This window comes from Puntigrus tetrazona, chromosome 8 (assembly GCF_018831695.1).
Source record: "Puntigrus tetrazona isolate hp1 chromosome 8, ASM1883169v1, whole genome shotgun sequence".
In the NCBI taxonomy this organism is placed as follows: domain Eukaryota; kingdom Metazoa; phylum Chordata; class Actinopteri; order Cypriniformes; family Cyprinidae; genus Puntigrus; species Puntigrus tetrazona.
In genome coordinates this window covers 12,060,990-12,085,899 of record NC_056706.1, presented here as the reverse complement: position 1 = coordinate 12,085,899, position 24,910 = coordinate 12,060,990, and the positions used below count along the sequence as shown (strand labels likewise).

The 24,910-nt window shown below is 40.4% G+C and overlaps 2 protein-coding genes across 2 annotated transcripts; one reads left to right on the top strand and one right to left on the bottom strand.

Annotated features, from left to right (window-relative positions):
• The first annotated feature begins 2,861 nt into the window (after positions 1–2,861).
• Positions 2,862–7,661, top strand: rbm15 (RNA binding motif protein 15). Its single transcript, XM_043246423.1, has one exon. The coding sequence runs from the start codon at positions 3,006–3,008 to the stop codon at positions 5,565–5,567; it is 2,562 nt and encodes an 853-aa protein (XP_043102358.1). The 5' UTR covers positions 2,862–3,005; the 3' UTR covers positions 5,568–7,661.
• A 3,932-nt stretch (positions 7,662–11,593) lies between these two features.
• On the bottom strand, positions 11,594–24,273 carry slc16a4 (solute carrier family 16 member 4). The gene is made up of 11 exons (XM_043246466.1): positions 23,831–24,273; positions 23,218–23,340; positions 22,161–22,285; positions 20,621–20,753; positions 20,391–20,523; positions 20,173–20,316; positions 19,922–20,083; positions 18,752–19,327; positions 15,100–15,311; positions 14,369–14,462; positions 11,594–13,469 (listed from the first exon to the last, which is right to left on the bottom strand). The coding sequence occupies exons 3-11, from the start codon at positions 22,181–22,183 to the stop codon at positions 13,264–13,266; spliced, it is 1,683 nt and encodes a 560-aa protein (XP_043102401.1). The 5' UTR covers positions 22,184–22,285; positions 23,218–23,340; positions 23,831–24,273; the 3' UTR covers positions 11,594–13,263.
• Positions 24,274–24,910: the final 637 nt, after the last annotated feature.

Below are 24,910 nucleotides of genomic sequence, written 5' to 3'. Positions count from 1 at the left end.
ATAGATTGCATTTTGTGTTGCTGATTGCTTACGGATTACTTATTTTAATTAGGGATGCATGATATTTTGAAATCATATATTGGCTGATATAACAGTTTCTTTTGGTCTCTATTAAATTTCAACCTGTACAAATGCTTTCTCTTTTTTTTTTTACTTAGCCATTATCATTATCACTAATAACCTTATAACAGTGTTAAATGTAATTTTTAGGATGCCCAGACAATTTGTACATTTACAATAATAAATTTTAGTTTTATTTCTCATGTATTTAACAGAATTTTAATACCATTGACCTTGGTATTCTACAAGAATTTAAATATTCATGCATCCCTAATTCTAATCCTGAATAATATCCTGAATAATATCCTGAATAATATAATTGTACAGGCTCAGGCAACTTTGGAATCCATATGAACATCTCATAAAATTCTAATGCAACAAAAATATTTTGTGTGCCAATTTCTTTAGGCTAGTATAATACATGCTTCCAAGTAAGGTGAAATGTTTCGGTTTTTTTTTACTTGAGCGAGAGAATGGCAGTGTAATATGTAATTTTTTGCTGTAGGCTGACTGTTAAGGCTGTCAAATGTCACCCGATACATCAGCAGCATGTGACAGGCCTGCTAATACAAAACCAACTAAGTGACCACAAACCCCTCACTCTCAAACCGATGGCAGATTCCAAAGTTTTACTCTGCCATATCCATCAACCTTGGGGTCTGACAGCTGGACAGAACCACGAAGCCTAATGAATTATGAATCAACTTACATGTTATGCTGCTGTATAAAAGAGTCTTTCGACAAAAATCAAAACATAGCTTGAACAGCAATGCAGACCCCAAGTTTCTGAAGCTGGTTATGTGGTCGATGTAATGCATTTAAAAAAAAAAAAAATTAAATTTTGGTTTGAAAGGTTTGAAATGCACCTGGGCTTCGATTACTAAAGTTGCTAAATTCAAATTCTGCCTGAGAAAACGTACATATTTTTAACATTCAATTCCTGACACTGACTTTTAATGACAACTGTGTCCATCATAGGAACAGGGCTTCTAAGAACAACAAGCATTTTAAATTCTGTTCTGAGACAACTCAATGTCAGTATACAGTCGATCGTGTTTAATGTGTTTTTGGAATCCCAATCCTGTGGGAAATAGCTGAAGTTAAAGTGTTCTGTTGATACAAGTGCCAAACAGCCTTGAGGAGGGCAGTTCTGTGACCCAGCCATGGGACCGGTGTGCGTTTTTCAGCTCCATCTGGGTTTAATGACTGCATGCCAATCCTGCCAGGCGCTCTTTCAGGGTGATTCACTTAATTTAGATGACACATAAGACGAAATTGCTGAAGATGAAAAAAGTTGCAGTGACAGGATTTTCAAAGCTTCTCTCATTTTCCTAATTCTCAAAATGGGAACAGATTGACAGTCGCTTTGGGGCAAGCATTTCCTGCTGCTTCTTGCCTTTGTGCATCGAGGATGACAGAAACGCTGGATTACATTAAGTGCCAGTTTAGCGGACCGTGCCGTGTTTTGGAGAAAGTTGACATGTGGTTCCAATAGAGGATAGAAAGGGAGGCTGACAGAAACTCTCTCCACACCCACAGCTTCGAATTCCAGCCTGATCTTTCAAGAAAGCGGAGCCAGCTCCAGCTACACATGCAAACTGATTAAATCCCAGATTAAAGGATGTGATAGAGAAATACAGTTCAGGAATACAAGAGAAGCGTTACTAAATAGATGTGAATAACAATGAAACAGACGGGGATAAAAAATGTACAAAGAGAGCGTAGCGAGCTATATGTTGTGGGCTGTAAAAGGACGGAATCATAAGGTAGCCCACAAGAAATGTAAAACTCTAAGATAAACACAAACATCGAAATATCTAAAACTTTAGTTTGAGATAGGCCTATATGAAAAAATGTTGACCCATTGTATGCCTGGAGCAGGAAAATTAGGCAGTCTGAATGACATTTGGTAATAGCTAAAAATTACATAATGTGCTAGCTTTTGCATTTGTCTTTAACCCTTATTCGTATTAGACATAATTATTTGTATAGAAAAGCAATTGTTTTCCCAGCAGATACATTTGCTTGCTGTCTTTACGTTTTGCAAGTACTTCCGGATTAAGGAGTCCGTTTGTCGTCTTAAATATAAATGCATATACTTCTTTCAGTATTTTCCTTTACGTTAGATGTTATGATCTTTTTGCAGACAAAATAATATTCCGATTGTTCTGAACATTTTTATTATTTAAAATACATTAATTTTATAAGGTCGACCCTCGCTGACAATGCTAAATCAACACTGAACCGACATGGTAAAAAAGCTGCTCTTCACGTTTACACTAACGTGACCCTTCCCTTGAAACAGGCAAACATCACCATCTGTTGGACACTAAGTGAACTTCGAGATTTGTTCTTAGCTTTTTTTTATTTGACCTCTTACAATTTAAAAAGATTATAAGCAAACATCCTTAATTTAAATTAAACGTGAGGTGGATTTCCCAGTATTTAGGTCTCAACTTAAAACATCAACACTTTTTAATTAAAACGATTATATATTTTTTTACTGCATGGTTCGCGAATTTATCATGTTGACAAAAACATATCAAATAGAAAATATTATATCTGCTTCTGCAGAAGCAGATATAATATTTTTAAAGCATGACCTCACAGCTTGGGAGAAGATCAGTTAAATGTCACCTCTCTTGTGTCTATGGTAAATATTTGGCGTTTGAAGCTAAAATGGTGTACACATAGACTGGGCGCTGTACTGGAAGTCTTGATTGACAGACAGAGCGACCAATGGCGTTGACGTTTCTCAGAGATTCAAACCAATCAAAGTCGCCGGGCGGGTCATGTTTTAGTCTTGACAAGATGGCGTATGCGGTTGTTTTGCCGCAGGGACACTGAACGAATCATACAGTTTCTCGTGTAAATTCGTCGACATTTCAGTAGCGTAACTGTTAAAAAGTGTTTTATTAGGCGCGCAAAGCCAGAGGACATCTAACATGAAAGGGAAAGAGCGGTCGCCGGTGAAAAAGCGTTCAAGGGCCTTGGATGATATACGAGACAGGGGAGGAAGCCATCCGACCAGTAAGAAAATGGGGGTTATCTCGATCTCTGGCGGTGGGAGCAACAACGGCAATAGTTCGTCTAAAAGCGAAGGGGGTTCTGCACGACGGGGGCTGATCGGAGATAAAAGAGACGGGCGGGATTTTGACGGACATGTCTCCAGTCGGACTGGAAATAACCACGGTTACACCAGCCCTGTTGCGAGCTCGAGCGGCAAGAATCACGCCTCGAGCCTGTCCTTAGAGGCGGCCGCGCGCACTAACTCGCGCGGAGAGTCGCGTGCCCCGCTTCCCACAAACGAAAGTGAGTACAAAACTTTAAAAATCAGCGAGCTCGGCTCCCAGCTGAGCGACGAGGAAATCGAGGACGGCCTCTTCCACGAATTCAAAAAATTCGGGGACGTGAGTGTTAAAATCAGCCGAGTCAACGACGAGAGAATCGCATTCGTTAACTTCAGGAGACCGGATGATGCCAGAGCGGCGAAGCACGCGCGAGGCCGGCTTGTGCTTTATGACCGTCCTTTGAAAATCGAGGCTGTCTACTTGAATAGGAGGAGAAGTCGATCTCCAGTTGATAAGGACCATTTCTCTGTCGTAGCAGGCCACAGACACTTGCATACTCAGAGGCCGCTTTCTCCAACCGGCCTGGGTTACAGGGACTACCGGTTACAGCAGTTAGCGCTGGGTCGGCTTCCTCCTCCCCCACCCCCGCCGTTACCGAGAGAGCTTGAAAGAGAAAGAGAGTTCGCCTTTTATGAAGCCAGGGCGCGGCCCGCGTACATCGCCGAGCGGACCGCTCCTTTCCGGGAGGAGGACTTTATCTCTCCAGAGGACGACCAGAGAGCCAACCGCACACTGTTTCTGGGTAATTTGGATATTACTGTGACTGAAAATGATTTGAGGAGAGCGTTTGAACGATTTGGGACCATCACAGAGGTGGACATTAAAAGACCCTCTCGGGGCCAGAGCAGCACCTATGGCTTTCTTAAATTTGAAAACTTGGACATGGCCCATAGAGCAAAAATTAGCATGTCTGGGAAAGTGGTGGGCCGAAACCCCATAAAAATTGGCTATGGCAAAGCCACCCCCACCACACGCCTGTGGGTGGGTGGTCTCGGACCTTGGGTGCCTCTGACTGCGCTAGCCAGGGAGTTTGACCGCTTTGGCACTATCAGGACTATAGACTACAGAAAAGGGGACACCTGGGCTTATATTCAGTATGAAAGCCTGGACGCTGCTCAGGCGGCCTGCACACACATGCGTGGATTTCCTCTCGGGGGCCCCGACAGAAGGCTGAGGGTGGACTTCGCTGACACGGAGCACCGCTACCAACAGCAGTTTTTGCAGCCTCTGCCTTTGCAACACTATGAAATAGTGGCTGAGTCTTTCGTCCATCGCGCCACCCCCGAGGCCATCAGGGTCCGAGAACGGACTCCCCCACCACTGCACTTTAGAGAACGCGAACTGTATGCCGGGGCTGAATGGCCTGCCCCTGCAATCCGCGAACGTGTACGAACTCCTGCTTTCGAGCCCCTCGACCACTTGGAACGCGAGCGGCGGCGAGAGGCCTGGTCTCTGGAGAGGGAGCTGCCGGGCAGGGACGCTGCACGTAAGCGGCGGCTCATGGAGGACGGGAGGCATCTGGAGTGTTCACCTGACAGCAGCAGCGAGTGGGCGGCCCGACGGCGCAGGCCGCCATCCCTCGAGGGCAGCCCAGGAGGGAGCAGTCGAGATGGACGATTCAGCGACTCGGAGCGACCAGCGAGAGTGGACCGGGTGTCCCCTGCACGAGAGAGCCGCAGCAGCCTGGACCGAGGCCCTGGTGAGAAGCGCATCAAAAGCAGCAGCAGCCTCTCCGAGTCCAGCGTCGGCGCCAGTCCTGCGGAGAGGAAGCGCAAAGCGGGCGAGTCGGCCAAAGGCGCCTCCAAAAGGGACCGATCTGAGAGCAGCTCCAAAAGCCAGGCTTCAAAGCAGGACGCGGGGGGCAAGCTGAGCATGGCCTGGAATGGCATGCTGCTCCTTAAAAACAGTAACTTCCCAGCAAGCATGCACCTCCTGGAGGGGGACCTCGGTGTCGCTAACAGTCTCCTCATCGACGGCAGCACGGGCGGCAAAGTCACACAGCTGCGCATCACGCAACGCCTTCGCCTCGACCAGCCCAAGATCGACGAAGTGTCTCGGCGCATCAAAGTCGCAGGCCCAGGCGGGTACGCGGTTCTACTGGCGGTTCCGGGCAGCTCCGAGGAGACTTCATCTTCAGACCCAGCAGCGTCGACGCAGAGGCCCCTGCGCAACTTGGTTTCGTACCTGAAGCAAAAGCAGGCCGGCGGGGTCATCAGTTTACCCGTGGGGGGCAGTAGAGATAAGGACAACACTGGGGTCCTGCACGCATTTCCACCATGTGATTTCTCTCAGCAGTTCTTAGATTCCTCTGCGAAAGCTCTTGCCAAAACGGAAGAGGACTTCCTGGTCATGATCATTGTGCGAGGAGCATCTTAACAATCACAATACACACAATTCAAACATTGTTAAATGCAAGCTTCTCTAAATGTCTCTTAATTGCATGCTCTCTAAAAGCAGAAGTGGTACTAGAGTAAAGGGCAAAATGTTATTATTACCTGCTCTGCCAAACATGTACAAAACAAAAGAGAGAGGGAAAAAAGGCCCAGTCTTATAGCAAAGTTTAGCTCTATAGCAATATATTTGTTTTTTCATTTGGAATTTATTCAGAGGTCTAGTTTGTGATAAGTTGTACCCTGCTTTACGAGAATGAATGATACTGGGAATATTAGAATAGGAATTTAATTTGCTATTGGTCATTAAACGCTGTCTAGCTGCAACACTTCCTATCAACATGTATTTCAGTGAGATTCCAGAGAGTCATCCCTGTACGAAATCCTTTTTTTGTCAATGTTCGTTTGGTTCATGATTATCAATTAATCTGATTTAACGGGAACCTTGTTTATGTGTCTTGATGCTTTGAACAATCATTCAGTAATGGGGAGTGTAATATAGGTGTATAGTCCTGAAGGCCACTAAAGCAGGCAGAGTATTTCTCTCAGTGAACTGCATGTTGATGCCAGTGTTGTACAGTAAGCCGTTGCAGAGGTTTAATATATGTAGCCAGAAATGTCATCAGTGTTATATAGATGGACACAGGCTGCGTTTTAACACCCCTTTATCACATGAAACATAATTTGCGAACGTATTTTGATTATAAAAGTAGATATTTCTAAGCCCTCCTTTAGACCAAAGCGTAACATCAAGCTTTCAGTTCGTTTTAAAATGATAAAGATGTTCTGACATACTTTTGTCATATTTTTTGGGTTACACTTTGAAAGGTTTTGAACGAATTCTGGTTTCAAAGTGGGATAGAGTGAAATGTTATGAAATGAATCGAATTATAATGAGTCTCAAATTAATTTGCATAAGGTGGTTTTAATTTATTCCCCCACCCCACCCCATAGGACTGTCATAATTTCCCAGGTAAAACCTCTTTACAGTGATATTGTTAATAACGCTATTCTTATGAATATCTGTTTATAAAGGTAAAGAAAAAAAGTGCATTTGCTACAAAAAGAGACCTTTTCATTCATCAGTGTATCAAGTGCATGTGCCCTAAAATGTGATCTTGTCTTAATCACCCGTAAATTGCTAGATATGCCATGTGAATAGCACTAAGAAATTAAGGTGTATAACAAATGTAAAAAAAAAAAAAAAAAAAAAAATCAAGCCCACATATTTGTACAAAAAATAGAGACTTGATGCCCTAAAGATTTGGTTCCTGTGCAACTGTAAGACAGTCCTACTTTTTATTTCATTGACATGCCTTTAGTTGACAATATAGACGTACATTTAAGTATGGTTTTTAATTTGAAATATTACACAATGTTGTGGTTCTTACGTGTCATTGTATGAATGGTTTTAAAATGGAAGTCTACACTTTTCTCTGAAATCCTGAAGAAGTAGAAATTGTGTTCTTAGTCTGTTTAGCTAATTGCAGTGTACTGACCTGAAGCGTAACTAACATCTTTTCATGTATGACTTTTTTTTTTTTTTTTAATTTTTTTTTTTTTATTCACACTAAATTGTTTTAAAAGTTGATTGCTTGGTGATTTCACAACATAACAGCTGTTTGTGTACATGAATTAATGGACATACCGTACGTTGAGACCCGGCCGCGCACGGCAGGACAGGAAATGGACCGTTCCACGAGTGGACTTCACATGGCTGGGAGCAGAAGTGATTGTTTGAAATGATTCAGGAGCCCTTTGGATGCACGGGGGCAAGAGCTTTCCACTTAGTGTTAGTGTACTCTCACTGAGAGCATCTTCCTGCTTGTGTAATTGTTTTTTTTTTTTTTTTTTTGCTTACAGTTCCCGTATTTAAACGGAAATAATGACACTCTTGATTTGTGCTGTGTTTACCTAATTTCTTGATTGGGGGAGAAAGAGGAAGCGGTCGCTCACTCCTTGCACAGCTTCTGACGTGGCTGTTTGTACACACACAAAAAAAAAAAGAAAAAAAAAGTGCACTGGCCCCTCATTTGATTATATCACGCTATCAATAAATTGTTTCATTTGAGGGAGAAAATGTTTATTCGTTGGAAGTCAATTGAAGAACGCCTGCCGCTGCTTTTTTTCGGTTGTGTTTCGGGAGGAATTGTTGCTCGATTGCTTGTTTCTGCTCAGGAAAGAGAAGTTCTCCTCCGGGATCAGTCATGGCAGTGAGAGCGAAGGGCGAGAGAGGCTCGATGTTGTTGTTGATCTGTGTTTTCCACCCTTGTGTCCTGGAGTTGCCCGAGTGCTAAGTAACCCGAGGGCGCTGCTGCTCCCCCCGACCCTCAAACAGAGATCAGGCAGCGGGGGGGGGCCCCGTTCTGCTGAGCTTTGAGATGATGTTTGCGCAGACCTTCACCTAAACTGAAATCTTTCCGTTCTCCCAGGCTTGGCGGCTGCTTCCTGTATGTGTCCTTCATCTGGAAGTATCCAGGCTTGCTGTGTAACCTTATGCACGAACCTCAAATCGGTGATTTCCAATTCAGAGGAGCAGGCGTTTGTGTATCCCATCCTTTGATTTCGTCCGATATGATTTCGTTTTGCTCCATTGAAAATCAGTGAAGGAAGAGGATTTAGAAAAGCCAGAGGCGTTTTAGCCTTCGAAATTGTCGAGTTCTGATAGTTTTGTTTTCTTTAAAACGTTTGTTTTCCGAGAGAGAAAACGATCGGTACCGTGGTAAATTGACCCTTCGTTGCGAGGAACCCCTGAAAGAAAACGTGCTGCCCCGTGTGAACTCCATCCAGAGTTAACCTGGAGTTTGCTTGCGAGGAGCCTCGTCGGGAGGAAGAAAAAAAGAACTTCCCTTAGTAAGATGTCCAGTGAGCTGCGTCGCTTCACCAGCAGCCCGTGAGGATGCAGACCAGTCCTCTGGTGTGGGTGGTGAGTAGGGTATTTGCTTTATACCAGGTCTTTAGACTTTAGAAGTCTACCTGGTGCAGGTAAGTTTCAGCAAATACAGTAGAACATTGCCATTGGTTGTAACTCTTATATATTGGCCAGTAGTTTCAAACTATATATATATATATATGTGTGTGTGTGTGTGTGTATATAATGTTTCTTCTGGGAAAAAAAAAAAAAAAACATGCAGAAATACATGTAGTATTTTAGGTAGGTGGTTATTGTGCTTGTGATGTTTGTACACATAAACTGGTAACCGTGATAAAATCTTAAATAACAAGTTTACCTAAATATGATCGGTTATTCTAAACCATGGATTTCTTCTGTGGATCCAAAAAGATATTTTAAAAATATATATTTTCTATTTAGGTTCTATGTTTAACTGAACGGGCAAATGTACTTAAAACAGGTTTTTGTGTTTCACAGAGGAAAATCATGTTTAGAAAGACTTCAGTGTTAGAAAATGACAACTTTTGGGTAAACTATTTAAGTTAATATTGCGTTTGTGTTTTTAAATGCAGGTAACTTTTGCAATTTTTCAATTATGCAAAATGAATTTTTGGAAGTGTTCCTTAGATCGTCAAACAGGTTCAACTATTCGCTTTATTCAGATCATTTAAACACTAATGACAGTAAACGACCCCAAAAACATTCAAAGTAATAAAAAAATGAGGTGGATGTTTTTTAATTTTAATTTGGTTATAAACATTGGACGTTACTTTTGCTAGATGTAAAGCAATTACAATTTACCTACAAAATTGAACATACTCTCACACGTCCTTTTAGCCTGTAATGAGTTCTTAATTTTAATTAAAGCTTCACTACATGACTTTTCAGTCCGCATTGTAACCCTAACGGCTCATTTGCTTATGACTTCTCATGTTAATTTGAATTGTAATTACGTTATACATTGATGATTTCGTAAAACATAAAGCATAATCGAGTCTAGCTTTCAATGTTAGGTTATTAGGGGTTTCTGCTGAATTGTCCAAGCTTTGTGTTTTTTTTCTTCTAACGATAGAAACAGATTTATCAGGCGACTATAGAAATCATGCAACTGCTCATTTAGCTTTAACTAAACTTTATTGATAGGCCATAGGCTTATTGTGAGAGGTTGTTGAAATTCTTAGTTAAATTATGATGGTTGTCCAAAAGGTATTTGATTAAATAGGGTTGTTTTAATGTTTTCACTCCAGAGGGCTGTTAGAATTAATTTCCCCTTTACACTAATATTGTTAATACTGGTATACTGTGAAGGTCACAAGATAAAGGCAAACAATAATTGTCTATACAATCATAGATTTGTCAATATGCGTAGAATGTGCAAACATTTTTACCCTCGGTTATGAAAAACAATTAGATGGTCTAGTTAAAGTTTACTTTTATAGAAATATTGCTTTTTATATCATATTCAGACTGTTTCTGTTGGTGTGCTGCCCTTTCTGAAGGCCGCTTTTATCATTCACATACATCATTAAGAAAAGTAACCATTCATTCCAAATCAAGAGATGAATAAGTTATGCAAATAAATTATTTTTCTAATTACTTTTCTGAAATGTGACATGATTAAGGTGGTTGACAAATGTGACCTGAAGAGGGCGCAGCTCTTAAAATGAGACTCTTTTCATTAGGAGCACAGATGTGACGCACAGTTTTACCAAAATCTGCTCTCTGTAGAAAGGTATGGGATCTGGCTAGCATTAAAATCCATTTGCATTAACACGCACAACCGAACCAGTTACACGTGTCAGAATGATGATGATAATCACACGTGTCAGTCCGTGGCACTCGGCTGCGGTCTCTAATGTTTTCTCCTGTATCTTCACCACAGTTCTGACTGACTGGCTTGTCTTCAGATGCTATGGAATGGGCCTGGTAACTTGGTAACCGGTAATACTCAAGCCCCTCCTCTGGCCTCATTTACATAATCTCTTTGTGCAGTCCAGGCACTGTTCCCTTCCCACTTTTCCAAGTAATGAAAAGAGCACATTAAGTCTTGACAGTCCAAAACATTAGCTCATTGTTCCTGGTTGTAGCTTAGTTCTCTGCATAAGCTACCACATGATGACTATAAGCTATTTCAGGCCTCACAATAGGCTTTCTACCCTCTGATCTTACTGCTCTGAATGTTGATTGGAAACTCGAGGTAAATGCACAAACTGAATGCACTCCGAATTATTTCTATAAAGAGTTAACTCTGAACTCTTACACGTTCTAGGGGAATCTTGATTGTGTTCAAACTCGACAATCTGTTTAAAGCTGTCAGCTATTGATTTTATAGGTGTCCTATCTGCTATCTTTTATCACCAACGGCCACTATTGTGAGACTATTTGCTATCATTTTTTAACCAATGTCCTGATCTGAATGTGTTTCAGGTGGATGGATGCATCTGCTGAGTGATGAACACACGCATGGGCTGCCTTCAGATGAAACCAAGACGGTTTGTTATTGATTAGTAGCCTGCGTTACCTACAACTGAACAGACATATGTAAATATTCATTTTAATGTATGTGATATTTTCTACAAATGAATATGTGCTGTTTTTGGTGTCTGCAGAACATCATGGTTGCATTATAGGTGTCTATTCATCAGTGATTAAAAATGAAAAGAGTGCAGCGCATCTCGGCTCACGTTTCAGTAAGTACCAGCTCATTTTTAAGTTAAGCATTTTTTGCAAGTAACTTTAAAATAGTTTGGAAACCAGTAGGTTTACATTAATACTAATGGATGCCTATGATTTCTTGTAATACAATTTATATTTTTTTTTGTATTCGATATGTAAATTGTTGTGTGCTATATGCATTGTCAATAAAGATAATATTTTACACTACTTTGTGCTGTTTTTTGATGTTACACAAAAAGCGTTAAGTGTATTTTAAATGACAAAACTTAATATGAATGCAGACTTTTATTAATAGACTAATAATGATTAAGATAATCAAAGGACTTCAGACAGTGCTGGCTGAAAGGTTATATTATCTATTTTCTGGTTTGCTACTTTGCTTTATATTTTCCTCATAATTTAGAAAAGATCTCCCATGAATTTGACAAATGTTTTACCCGGTGCATGTCAAATATACTGCTGGCTTTAATAGCAGACTTTTAGATTTTGACAGTCTTTAGCATTGTCAAAAAAAAAACAAAAACAATAATAACAATAAAAACAAAAAAAAAACCACAACAACAAAAAAACAATTCATCTTATAATCCTTAGGCCAGTATTACGCTATCACATTTTTCCAAAAGTACAAAATCACTAACAGTACAGTATAGCTGGTGAAATCTGTCATCGACATTAATAGTGTTATTGCGTCCCCTTAACTGTCTTTAAGGCTACTTTAAAACAATTCATACAACTTTCTTTCAAAACTCTAGCCCATTCCTCCAAAACCCCTGCTTTTTATCAAGCTAGAGTGATAAGGAAAAGCTTGCTGCCGAAAAAAAAAAATCTTTACAATGTGCTTATTTGTTAAATTGTCACATTTGTGCGTGTCTTGCTCATTCTAGGAAATACTTAGTTTGTCATTACTTGGCTGATGAAAGAAAAGAATTGGACATTCCAGAACATGGACTGCCTGTTAATTGACACGACATTCCAGTAACAGTACATCTTTTGAACCTCTAGAGGGCGACGGCTACCAACATGTAAGAACTAACAAACCGTAAGCAGTAACGGGATTCCTATCAACACAGGACATGTTCAAATGCATAGATCGATAAATTATATTTCTATTGCATCTTTGGCTCTCATCACAGGATATTTAGCACAGTCGTTGTGTACAAAGGCAAAGAGTGGTGATAAACAGTGCACTGTAGTATACCCAACAAAATCAGAACCTAAAAATAAAGGATTCGCACTTTAAAGAACGCTCAGTACAAGTGCTCTGCGCCTGGGCCTCTTGGACAGGTACACGAAGCCACAAGCTTCTTCACTGGCCTAATTCTTGCAAAACTTGGCATCTAAAGAATATTCACTTGTATTCACACAGCAGTTTGTTCCAAAAAATCTCTTGGTTGTTGTCAGCAGTAAATGACAGTGTGACTGATTTGGCACCAAAGGAAAAAAAAAGAAATCCATGTCTGGAATATTCTGGCCCAAAATGTCTTCCAGTTGGGGCACCAATGAGAAAAATCTGTTAATGTCAGCCATTATGGCCTGATGCAGTCCTTTACACAGTACTGAGCTTCATAGCAAAAACACATCAACAGACACGAACACGCATTAAAGGCTCAAGAAGGAGGCTCACAGAGTCTTTAAAAGGCTTATTGCATAGACCCATCCCCATCTGACAAAAAACTCTTATTTTACTACTAGTATATTTGTGTGAGTATTACGTGTCCTGTGATGCAAATATACAATCATATCAGTGGAAGCAGTCGAGTAACTTTCTAATGTAGGAAGATCCAGATTTATCAAGTGCTGTAAAATGAAAGCTTATGTGGAAGGTTCCTCGTTTTGTTCTCGTGCTGATCTGATTGCCATTTAAGATGGCGGTGAGAGAAGCAAGAAGTAGATTTATATAAAACGGTTCAACTGATACCATTCTCAAAACAAAGTTTGCATTGTAGTGTCCTGAAGCATTCATTTATTGGTCTCTGCATTCAAATGAACATTCATTTGCTTGCCACGCTGTGGTCCCGCCAAATGTTCAGGTCAGGTTCTCTTCCGATCAGCCCTCAGAGGGTGAACCACATGACATTGTGGAAAGTACAATGGCTTTGAGTTTACTCCTTTATTATACAACACCATTCCTCTGAGGCGCCGGGCAGAAACAGCCATTACTCCACATCAGATCTTGGTTTAGAGTCTCTAGCCTCTTCTTCCGGGCTCGCCAGCGCCTCGCCAGAGGCTCGAGAAAAAGAGAAACTGATGATAACAGATAACACACACCTGCCAGGTAGAAGGAGCAGTCGTACGTCTGAGTGTAGTCGTACAGGAAGCCTTTGGAACGAAAACGCAAAGCATTAGACATATATAAAACTTCTGGCAGGACTCTTCCTTAAATAGTCAATGGAGGTCAACGCAGAAACATTCTACTTTAAATTCCATTTTTTCTTTATTTGCACGATATAACCTGACACTTAAGATGATGGACGTGGAGAAAACGTTCCTCACTTTCCATCCCAGAATCCCCCCACACCTGTTTTGTGACTGGATACGCTTTTAAAACCACAACTTGTTTTCACTATGCAAGCAGCACCGGGTCATATCCGGAAAGGCCTTGGGTAGGATAGAAAAATCAGTTTTGCTTCCCTGGCTGCTCTTTATTTTTTTTGTGGGGGGGGGTTGTGGAAGGGGGCCCTGACAAGATGGTTCATGTTAGCATAACTGTGTTACAGAGTTCAGGGGAAGGTCTATAGTCGCCTTCCTGAAGAGGCCCCTCTTCAAGACTCGCTTTTCCATGAACTGTACTTCACTGTAGAACTGGGGGATTCTGTAGAACTATGTAAGGAGATTCTGTATTTATGTTGATGACTAAATATTCTTAACAAATTGCAGCAAATAAATATATCTAGCAGCGTAATAGAATTTGTTTAGCAATAACTCATGAAAAGGAGCCATAACAAAATGCTTTAAATCTATCCAGACAGGTAATCCTATTTTTAGGTGGGTTAACACGTCTCCCATATGTAACCCCCTTAAACAGAAATATGAAACTGTACGACCTCAGTGTCCCTTAAGCCACACACACAGAAGCAAGCTTGTCTAACACATTATCATGTCCAGCCAAGTCTTTCCAAAGCTGCTGGTTATTTTGGTGAGACATCAAGGCTATGCTCACTTACTGATGTTTATCGCTTGCGTGATCTAGTCAAGGAGTTCATCCAAGCTCCACATACCTGCCAGAGGAGGACCTGTTAGACAGCCAAGCCCCACAAAGAACATCGAGAACCCCATCGAGTTGTTCAGCTTTTCAGAGCCCACCAAGTCCACCTGGAAAACACAGATGGAGAAATGAATATTTATGACAGATGACATTTGGCAGGTTATGACTTATCCGACTAGGCCCGAAAAAACAGAACTTTGTTTAGCCAACTTTGATAGAAACATTTTCATGTTTGGGTCAACCGTTCCTTTTTTTTATTATAACTACTTCTTACATGCAATGTGCAACTATTTAATGTCAGTACTTTTTGGCAACAGACTGTTTTCCCCCAGGGGCTTTTCAAGCACTAATTCTGTCTATCTGGTTGGCTGAGAGTGTTTCCAGGTTGTAAAAAATATTTGAAAGGTAAAACCTGAGATTCCTTCCAGAGGAACGGGTGTACTGCAGAGCCCTCTGTCAATCTAGACCTCTCTCCTTACACTGCCCTTTTGGTGCAGCAGCACAAGAACTCAATGTCTCAGTACTAGAAAGAAGACCTCCCCATGAGCATATATAATAAGAGTGAAGGAAACTGCATTAGGATATCCCTTTTGTAATGAACAGAACTGAGCTCATAACTCCTAAGACATGCTGCTGGTAACATTGAGAACAATGAAAGTGATGAAACAACTAAACAATTTTAAACTGAACTAAGCATATTATTTATATAAGATCTTCGTAAGGCCCAGGCCTGCCAGTACTCACCAGCACAGGAAGTAGGAGAGCCATGTACCCCCCACAGAAGATGGCAAAGAAGACAGCATAGACCATGAGCAAGATATACGAGGTGGCCAGAGGGGAGAGAAGATTGACCACACCACACAGGATCAGGTAGGCCTTATGGTAGTGATACTTGTGAACCAGATTCCTGTCTGTCACCCAGCCAGATGCAAGTTGGGCCACCGTCTCTGTTATACCTGTGAGACAGAAAAACTGTTGGACTGGAAATGGACCACTTAGTATTAGATTCATTAAGGTTTCATCCTTATACAGGATTGCTGCCTTCTTTTAATACTCTAGAATGTTGTTTCAAACCCGTTTTACCTCTTTATGTAATATGTAAAAGTTACAAGGTTAAAAGCTGTCAAGGTTCAAAATGACAAAAACTAAATGTCTTGACTAAAGCTAAAATCTAAATGGCTAACGTAAATATTACTTTCCATTTCTAGTATATTATTCTATTTCTTCCAACATGGAGATTGAAGAGGTCAGTATTAGTTACAAATAGAAAGAAGGATTATTTTATTTTTAGATTAAATAAAATGAGTATATCTATTCAGCAAGGATGCGTTACGGTAAACAATAGCGACAGTAAAGACTGTAAAAATCTGTTCTTCAAAAAATGTATCTGAATGAATAAATAAGGGCGAAACCAAATATGAAACATTTCTTATAGCGGTAAATCAGCATTTTTAAATGATCTTAAACTTCAATAATATTTCACAATATTCTTGTTTTACTGTTCTCTTGATCAAATGAATTCAACCTGGGTGAGCACAAAAGACTTCTTTCAAAAACATTAAACGACCCCGAACCTTTGAACTAAGTGTACATGGTGTATATTTAACAAACCGCTGCTTAACATACTTTCAGTTAATTCATACTTTGCTTCAAACCTCTGGCGCAATCTGTTTTTCAGTTCAAAGACTGACAGAAGAGGAACAGAAGTAATGATAACAGTCTAGTTATTTTGTGGTGTGCTGTACAAAGCGTTCAGTACTTCTTTATGTTTGCTGTTGTTTGTGCCGCAGCTGTACGTCAGTGTGCTGCAAAGCTTTATTGAACAGTCTAGGAAAAGACCTGAGGCAGCGCTATTGCACATTCATACATACACAACAGACCTAAAGTGTGACATGCAGGCTGTCACCGTTTTACCCCTACGTTAAAAAAGCACATACACAAGATCATAAGCTAGTAAAGCGCACACTAAGTATGCTTACAAGCTGATCTGACCAGCTCATATAGAAGCAATGGCTTGAACTGATGCTGCAGTTTGTGAACATGTGGAGTCATTTATTGCTGGCCAGACATAAAACAAAACAGCTGCTCAATGTTTGCATGTCCTCGGTGCGCCACTAAAGGTGACGTCCCGGTGTGCCCCGCTTGGACCCAAAGACATTTTGACAAGTTGTTTGTGTGTTTAAATCCCAGCAGGGCCATTGGGTTTCACAGCTGTTCCTGTCATGCTTTGCACAATGAAACTTCAGTACAGAATCTCAGTGACAAAAAGTAGAGGTTCCTAGTCCACAAAACTTTGTAGTCTATACTTTCACCAGGGTAATCAGGCATGTGACAGGTGTTTGTGTCTTTGTGCACTTCACTCAGCAGACATAAAAGGACTGGACGAATGCAATGTCCCCACTACATCAAAGACGGACAATAGGCCCTCACTGAGGTACAGAGCGCCCAAATGCATGTCCGATCGCTACCAGCTCATTAAAACACAAAACGTGTTTGGCTCATCTCCTCACTCTCTTTTGTTCGCATTGCTGCCTCGGTGGCGCGCCACACAATGTCAGCCACTTCAGAGCTGGGCACCGAACTATCAGGCCTCACGGCAGCTACTTGGGCTGTTGCTTAGCGACTTCCCTCAGCTCGCCGAAAGTGAGTGACCTCCCACGAGGAGCCTGAGCGTTAGTTCCCTGCTCACCCTGGCCGATGTGAAAACAGCTTTCAAAGTGCAGGTGGAGGGGGTAGGTGAAAGGAGACATTTGGATTTTCTCAATTTGTGCACTTGTGCACTAAGCTCTTTTGTAGTATACATATTGCAAGTATATTCATATTCAAATAAAAAAAGTACACTTCAAATATGAAATATGAAGCACTTAATTAACCAGAAAAGCAAAGTGTGGAATGTTGGACACATGTTGGAGCTTTCTGTATGTACTGGAATCAAACAGATGTCCTTAAGTTCAGACACTAGAGAGTAGAATACATTACAGCAGACTTTAAATTCGTCTCACATTTCAATTTAGATAATTCTTTCCTGTTTATTACTGTGAAGCTGCAACAAAACTATCTGTATTGTATAATGTAATATATTAATAAAGGTGACCATTCATAGCGTATCAAAGCTGTTTTTTGACAGATTAAATCAGGCAAACTTGGCAGGAAAAAAATACAAAAAAAGAAAATAAAAAACTCAACAACAGCAAGTAACCTCTGTAATTAAGTGATACTAAAACCACACATTTCTGAGCCATTATTTCATTGACATTTATGTGTGACTCCAAAAGGTGACTTTTTGTGCCACTATATAAAGTAAGGATGTATGATAGTGTTTTATTTTAAATGTTATTTATTTTATTTAAGAATTTATTAGCTGACATTTATCAGCCATTGCATGAAAATAACTAACCATCATATCTGTCGGAATCTCATAAAGCATGAACACCAAGTAAATTACAAAAAATAAAATAGCTAATGTTTACTAACTGTCCTCTTGCACTATTGTGTGTGTCAGAGTAAACAAACAGTTGTGTCAATAGGGTGTCGCATGTTTTCTACATACCCAGACAACATGTTGGTTATAGGTTTCCATTTTAAGAAGGGACTTTTTAATGTTAATGTAAGTGCCTTGTATTTCTTGTTTCTCTAAAGAGCACCCTTTGAGGTAATAATCAACCCCCTTAAAAGCAATATCTCGATAATACTACCATTTGTTAAATAAATGCAAATGATTTTTTTTGGAGTGAACGTATTCACACACTCTTTCATTCACTGTGGAATTATTGATAGGACACTTACAAGCCCTCTGGTTTTAGCCACTATGCCAAAGTTCATTTTTTATGTAAGAGCGCACATTGCATAACACTGCAGAATTTAAACTGCTCACAAATAATTAATGTGAAGTTGGCTGCGTTTTTGCATCAGCCCTTTAAAGCTCATATTAGAGCACTTCTTGCTGCAAAGCACAATGGCCGCAGTGCATCTATCAGGTATGGCTTTATGGCTTTCCTGGAATGCATCCCCAATGAAGAAAAGAAAAGCTTCACTAATGACATGCTGTCCACTAGCACTGTCATTACATGGTCTTTTGTCTCTCCATTTTCCACAGCATAGCTCAGCAGTGCTTACGTCCTATTGATTTCTTCTACTGTTACGCATTATTAGTGTACAGTTGAACTGTTGCAGCCAGAGAACAGCAATAACAAACATGCTGACTAGAGGATGTTTTTGTGCAATAGGTAACTTTTTAATTTAAATCATGTTATAACCTTTGTCACAACTCCTTTATATAATTTCCTTGCAGATGCAAAAATAATTCTGTAAAAAAGCAATTAATACTTAAAATAGATGACCATACAAAAACAAAACTCTAAGGTTACATAGGTTGACCAAAGGTAACATGACTCACCAGCCACAGAGATGATGAAGGAGGCATCCATAGGGTCGATGCCCAGGTTCCGGGCCCTTGCAGACAAATGGAAGTAAGGGATAAAGTATGCCAGTTGACTGAAGACCAGCGACCAAGTGTAGATGCAAAAGAAAGGGTTCTTCAACAGTGAGAAGTCCAGCACTTTTTTGGGGTTTTCCTGAAGATTTTCTGTTTTGCTGGTCTCAAGTAACGAATCCACAGGAGAAACCCCATTCATCTCGGGGGACGTTTTCATTTGGCTGCCGTCTGTACCGTTCACCCCATTCTGGATGGATTTTTTGAGTTCCAGATGTGGGAGAGTATTCTGTTCGTGAACGGGGTTCTCTATTATAAGTGTGTCCCTGTGAATGGGAGGCGAGCTGTCCATTTTGGAAGTGCCATTGGATATAGATGCGTTGCCATTCATATGGTTCTTAAGAGGATCTTTCTCAGATCCAGCTTTGTGAAGGGTGGAGTTCGACATGGCACAAGCTGGAGGTCTAACGTTAATGGGCCGCAAAAGCATCCCAGAAGCTATCAGGTTCAGCATCAGGCCTCCCAAAATCAAAAGAGCTCCTAGACAGAGAAGACAAACTCACGAGTGTCAATAATAATAATATGTAATATTAATACTTCTTTCTTTACTGTAGTATCAGGATAGCCTGACCTTTTTGAATTTGTGTTCATGAATTCTTTAAATAAAATTAAATGAATTAAAATAAAAAATGCAATGCAGCCATTTATTTTCATTATGTTTTTTCAGATAAATTATTAGAAAAAAAAGATAAATTTACTGAACCAAAAATAACTTTTTAGCCTTAAATGAATAAATAAATTACAGCAAAATTATAAAGTTATAATGTAACTCAAGATTTCTGTTTCAACGTTGTTCTTTAAACTCCTAAAAACTTCCGCTTTTTCCGCACTTCATTGTGAAAGATCATGTGACACTGAAGAATGGCTGCTGAAAATTCATTTTTGCCATCACAGAAAAAAAAGAAAAGAAAAGGTTTAATTAATAGTAAATAAAAATAGGTAATAATATGTCACAATGTAACTGCCTATATCAAATAAATGCAGCCTTGGTGAGCATAAGAAACGTCATAAAAAATCATATAGCATTATACTGATTTTATAGATTTTATAATAACGTAGTGGAAAGCAAAGTACCCTGCCAAGCATACTGATCCAAAAGCAGCTGAGTGAAAGGAGCGAGGGCAAAGGTCAAGCCCATGCCAGAGCGTCCAATAGAATATGCAGTTGCCAGCCTCTTTCGGAAATAGGTCACTGTTACAACAGATGTGGCTTGATAAAGAAGAGCAAACCCGAGACCTGGAAAAAAAATATCAACGTTTTTTAATATATATATATTTTTAATCATAATATTTATACTTTCATTTTTCATATAAAAGAAAACTTACCAACAACTATACCCATGCTAAAGTAAAGGTAGATCACGCTGGTGGCAAATATGCTGGAGATAAAGCCGGCACTGACAAAAATCCCGCCCACTATGGAGGTAACCCTGTTCCCCAACTTGGCACAGGCCACCGAGGCCAAAGGACCTAACGGGTCACAAACGAAACTGGGTTTATGACCTGTCATATTGGATGGAAGATGGTTGCTATGGTGACCGTACCTCCAGAGAGCCTGAGGCTGGACATTATGGATCCAATCCAGCTTATGCTCTCGGACGAGCCTCCAAACTCATCCTGCAGTGCCACAAAGAAGATCCCAAAGCTCTTCAATGTACCCATTACCAACACGTTCACCTGAGAAAACACAGAGATTCAGCTGATTTCAGCACAGTACAGATCACCTTAAAGAAGCACTAAATCAGAATCTGTAACAGCAGGATTCATGACATACCAGGAAACAATGCAGAACCACCATCCAACCCCAACCGCCATCTGGTGGATCCACATAAACAACCTCCTTCTTTTCCTTCTTCATGGCCTTGGCTTTTTGCTCAGAGCAGGTGGTTTTGGCAGCCTTGCCATCACTGAAACAAAATGAGAGATAAAGTTTCATAAAATTTTTATCTCTTCCCCCTCAAAAAACATACAGATAAAAGGCTTCCAAAAACACATTAATTGTACCACAAATGTTCTAAAACACACATAAAAAGACATAAAAATAGCAAATGTGATAGTTTGTGAATTTTTAATCTGATCTCCTGTTACTCTTCTATACCCTTTGCCCTTTTTACATTTGGACCCAAATACAGTATGGCCAGCATAAAGTGGTTTGATCTGGTGTTATCTGTTAAACATTTTCTAAACCCAGAATGCAGTGGACCGTGATGACATTAGTACCATGGGTTATTCTATTTAGAGTGGTTACATTCTGAGCAAACATGAGGATGCCACTGGTTTAAACTGGTTATCAGTATGAGGTGAAGTGTTCTGGATCCGGGCCTGATACCTCTTTATTTACAGCTGATACAGCTGAATACAATGTGTGTCTAGTACAGTGTTCAAAATGACACAGAGGGAACAGTCAAAGGCTAACGGGTTCGTTCAAACAAACACCTGGCATGAAGTTAACTGAACGACGAGCCCCTGTGCAGAGATGATAGATCGTTCGAATTATTCAACAGAGATAAACGCTTGCTCAACTACAAATTCTGATCAATCAAATTCATCACCTCAGGTCATTCCAGCTGAAGCAGGAACACAAAACCTGCTGATCTGAACATGTATGCATGCACATAACAACTATAAAGAAAATATACACTTTTTTTCTTAAGTTACAGAGCAGCTCTCTTCCCAGAAGAGAGAAAGCCATATCACTCTTGCAGTAAATAACAGATTTTTTTTTTCTGTGTGTAAACAATAGGCTACGTGCTCGCAGAACACTTAAAGACAAAGCGATCTGGAAATTCATAGCTTCACTGACGAAAACATAACCGTGTCTGACACAAAATATGTGGATTGTAAAGCTCGTACATAAAGCTCATGAGTTGAAGTGGTTGGCTTTTCCTTCAAGAGAAAACAGACAAGTGGAGAGGCCAAAGCAGGCAGAAACTGCTTAGAGGATTACAGAGCAATGAATTGGGCCAGTGTGTTGTAAGTGAAAACATTTCCTTCCATGTGCTTACCAAGGGCCACCCCGGAGTGTGTCTGTGCATGTGTGGGTGCTTGCATGCTTGCATGTATGTCAGATGACAAGTGTAAATGCTTCAGTTCCAAGGGTAAGTACAGAAAGTTGCATCAGACTACGGACTACGACCCAACCTGTTAATTCCTATGCTTGTTTTAAAATCATATCCCGTTTGGTTATGTGACAATCATGCAGAACCTCTCTGGTCATTTTAAATGTTGGAGCAAAATTTGCATATGGCGGCTGTCTATAAAAATGTAAAAAACATAGATCTCATAATAGTGAATAAAACTTTGAAAAAGTTTACCTGTGTTGCTCTTTTGGCAGCATAGTTGTTGCAAAGGAAAATGAAGGACCTTCAAGGCGACAGCTTATTTAGTCTTTCATCTTCAGCACTGGAAGCTCAACTTGCAGATCTTGCTTTTGACAAACCTGTTACACAAACTCTGTTACAACTAAATATATTTTGGACTGACCCTTCACACAAATCTCTTGTCACTGGGTGTCCAACGTGTGTGTCTTTTAAATGACTAATTCTCAGCATTTTCAAGCGTGCTGACAGATACGTGACGCAATCAATCACACATTCATTGCTAGAGTTGTCTGACTGGAGGTCAGTCTTTCATAACTGTAGTGATTTCCGGCGTGAAAAGTCGGGGTGCTGCTTTTGCATCAAAACTTTTAAACATTTGTTGTGTTGGCACACCTGTGTTGGGTTTGTGAAGACAATTTTTAATTAGCTACAATTATAACCTTAATTCAACTGAGAACTGCATTGCATTTTTAAATCTCACTCAGCAATCAATCTGCAAATGCAGTCCTGTTATTGTGACACTGAAGCCAGTTGAAGGAAATATCCTCTCCTATCAATTGATTAGCTGCAATGCTTTCATAACACATTCACAGAACTACAATTCCAAACATTGCCTCCCAGTGTCTTCACATCAAACATTAAGAGACTAGAAAACTTTTCACAATGTGAAACATACTAGTTAAGATTAAGCAGGCCCGTTTTAAGAGCATGTAGTAACTTTGGGAGAAAGTCTTAAATTTATAATCCAGCATCACTCTTCAACGTTGCCATACATAATAACCTCGTGATCCCTAATTCTGCTTAAACAAACGTTTGTAAAAAGGTTTGGAACATTTAAAAAAGATTCTCACTGGGGAGTGGGAACGCACCGTTCAGGACATCCCGCACAGACTACGACGTTATCTTTCTTCCCCATCCTCAACCGGACCATACTGTACGACAGCTAACCGTGCGGTTGTGTAGTTAAACCTCTAAAAACTTAGGCTCGGTTGATATTCCCGCGACGCGAGGCAGAGGCGAAAATCAGCAGGGTGTTCACTTCTGCACTTACCTCAAACGCCAGAGAGCCGATGCTGTCTCGAGCTGTCCGCAGCCGCATAGCGCTCGTGTGGTGATCGCGCGAGCCCAGCGGCGTTCATGTGAATGCGCGCTACTGGAGAGCAGTACTTTACTCCTATCGATATCAGTCGATAGAAAAAAAAACACCGCCAGTCAAATCTCCGGCATTGTAATGGTCATTGCTTCACGTTCTGATAAAACATCTCGGGCTTTATTACTATTATCGTTATTGGTGTTTAGGCTGCAGACAATTTTATTACATTTGATATATTTGATATTTTAAATGATAAAATAAAATATGAACTAGCCAGGTTACATGCATTTTATATAATTGGTTTAATGAATACAGAAATCCCCCATAAAAATATTCACAAGCAGTTGATATCAACCTAAACGTATAAACACTATTACCAAATTGGAGAGAGAGAGAGAGAGAGAGAGAGAGAGAGAGAGAGAGAGAGAGAGAGAGAGAGAGAGAGAGAGAGACCTAGCCTTAGCCTTGAAAAACTTCGGATTTGTCTTACTTTTTTAACTTGTAATCGAAATTAATTTTGTGAATTGTCAACGATTATTTCATAAACGCAAATAGGAAAAGAATGACTTACCATATTTCACAAAACGATATCAGTCGTTTTATTCCGGGATTCACTTGTTAAGACTTGATCTGGATAGACGTCTCCTCACGCGCGCATCTGCAGTTGTGCTGCGGGCAACATCCGTGGATTCCCCCGGTGACAGCTCCTCCTATGTGGTGGTATGTCTCATCAAAGTCACCCCTGACCATGGCTAGACTCCGTGTGCTTAATTTCTCCTGCTTTCTGAAAAGTTTCCCCCTGTCTCTGAGTCTTTCGGGGGGTCACAGCTGACCCCTCGGACCGGCACAGATCGGGTGCAACGCGCTCAGGCTGTGCAGAGCCAAAGACGGCCCCTAGTGCATTTAATGATCATGTGACCGGAACTTAGAAGCTAAGTATTGAAGTGGAACTAATTACCGAGGCTTTCCTGGACCGTGGCTATTGGAAAGAGGTCAAAGCACTACACCGTGGCTGCTTCGGAGGCATATAATAAATGTTTAGGCATTCAGATAGGTATCACCATGTGGGGAAAAAACATAAAAGGCACTGATGCGAGATGCTCAGGCCGTAAAGTTTTGAGGGCAGGTTAATCTTTGAAGTTTTTAGAACAACACAGGTAAACAGACAGCAATGAATGACATTCTTCTATACCTTTACATTTTAATATTGTGTTGCATGTCATTGCATGCCTTCTGGTGTTCTCAAATACTATATAAACACACCTGCTCTGAAATGTATTCTGAAATGTTAAGCATACACTTTGAGAACATCTGATGTTTAAAGCACGCACAAACCTCCACATGTAAAGCATATCACAAAATAGGCCAACTATTTAGAGCTGCAGTTCAGATAATATAATGCCTTTTCAGTTGTAGAGCCATAAATTGCATTATATTATACATTTTTTGTTGTTGTTCCTCTTAATAGTCATTAAAGTTGTGTTAAAATGAGCCACATTTGCTTTGATGATAACATTGTGTTCTATTCTGAGTGCTGTTTCCGTTCTTGGAAAAAAAAGTTACACATTCACAACATCTTCTAAACATTATGAGTGACAAAAAGTACATCACAGGTGCATCAAAAAATAAATGTTTCTTTTTTTTTTCACAT

Coding starts and splice junctions, on each gene's coding strand:
- rbm15 (XM_043246423.1), top strand. CDS start 3,006: ATGAAAGGGAAAGAGCGGTCGCCGGTGAAAAAGCGTTCAAGGGCCTTG.
- slc16a4 (XM_043246466.1), bottom strand. CDS start 22,183: ATGCTGCCAAAAGAGCAACACAG. Junction 20,317..20,390: donor CAGCCTCAGGCTCTCTGGAG/GTACGGTCACCA, acceptor GTGACCCGTTAG/GTCCTTTGGCCTCGGTGGCC. Junction 20,084..20,172: donor TAGCATGGGTATAGTTGTTG/GTAAGTTTTCTT, acceptor TTTTTTTTCCAG/GTCTCGGGTTTGCTCTTCTT.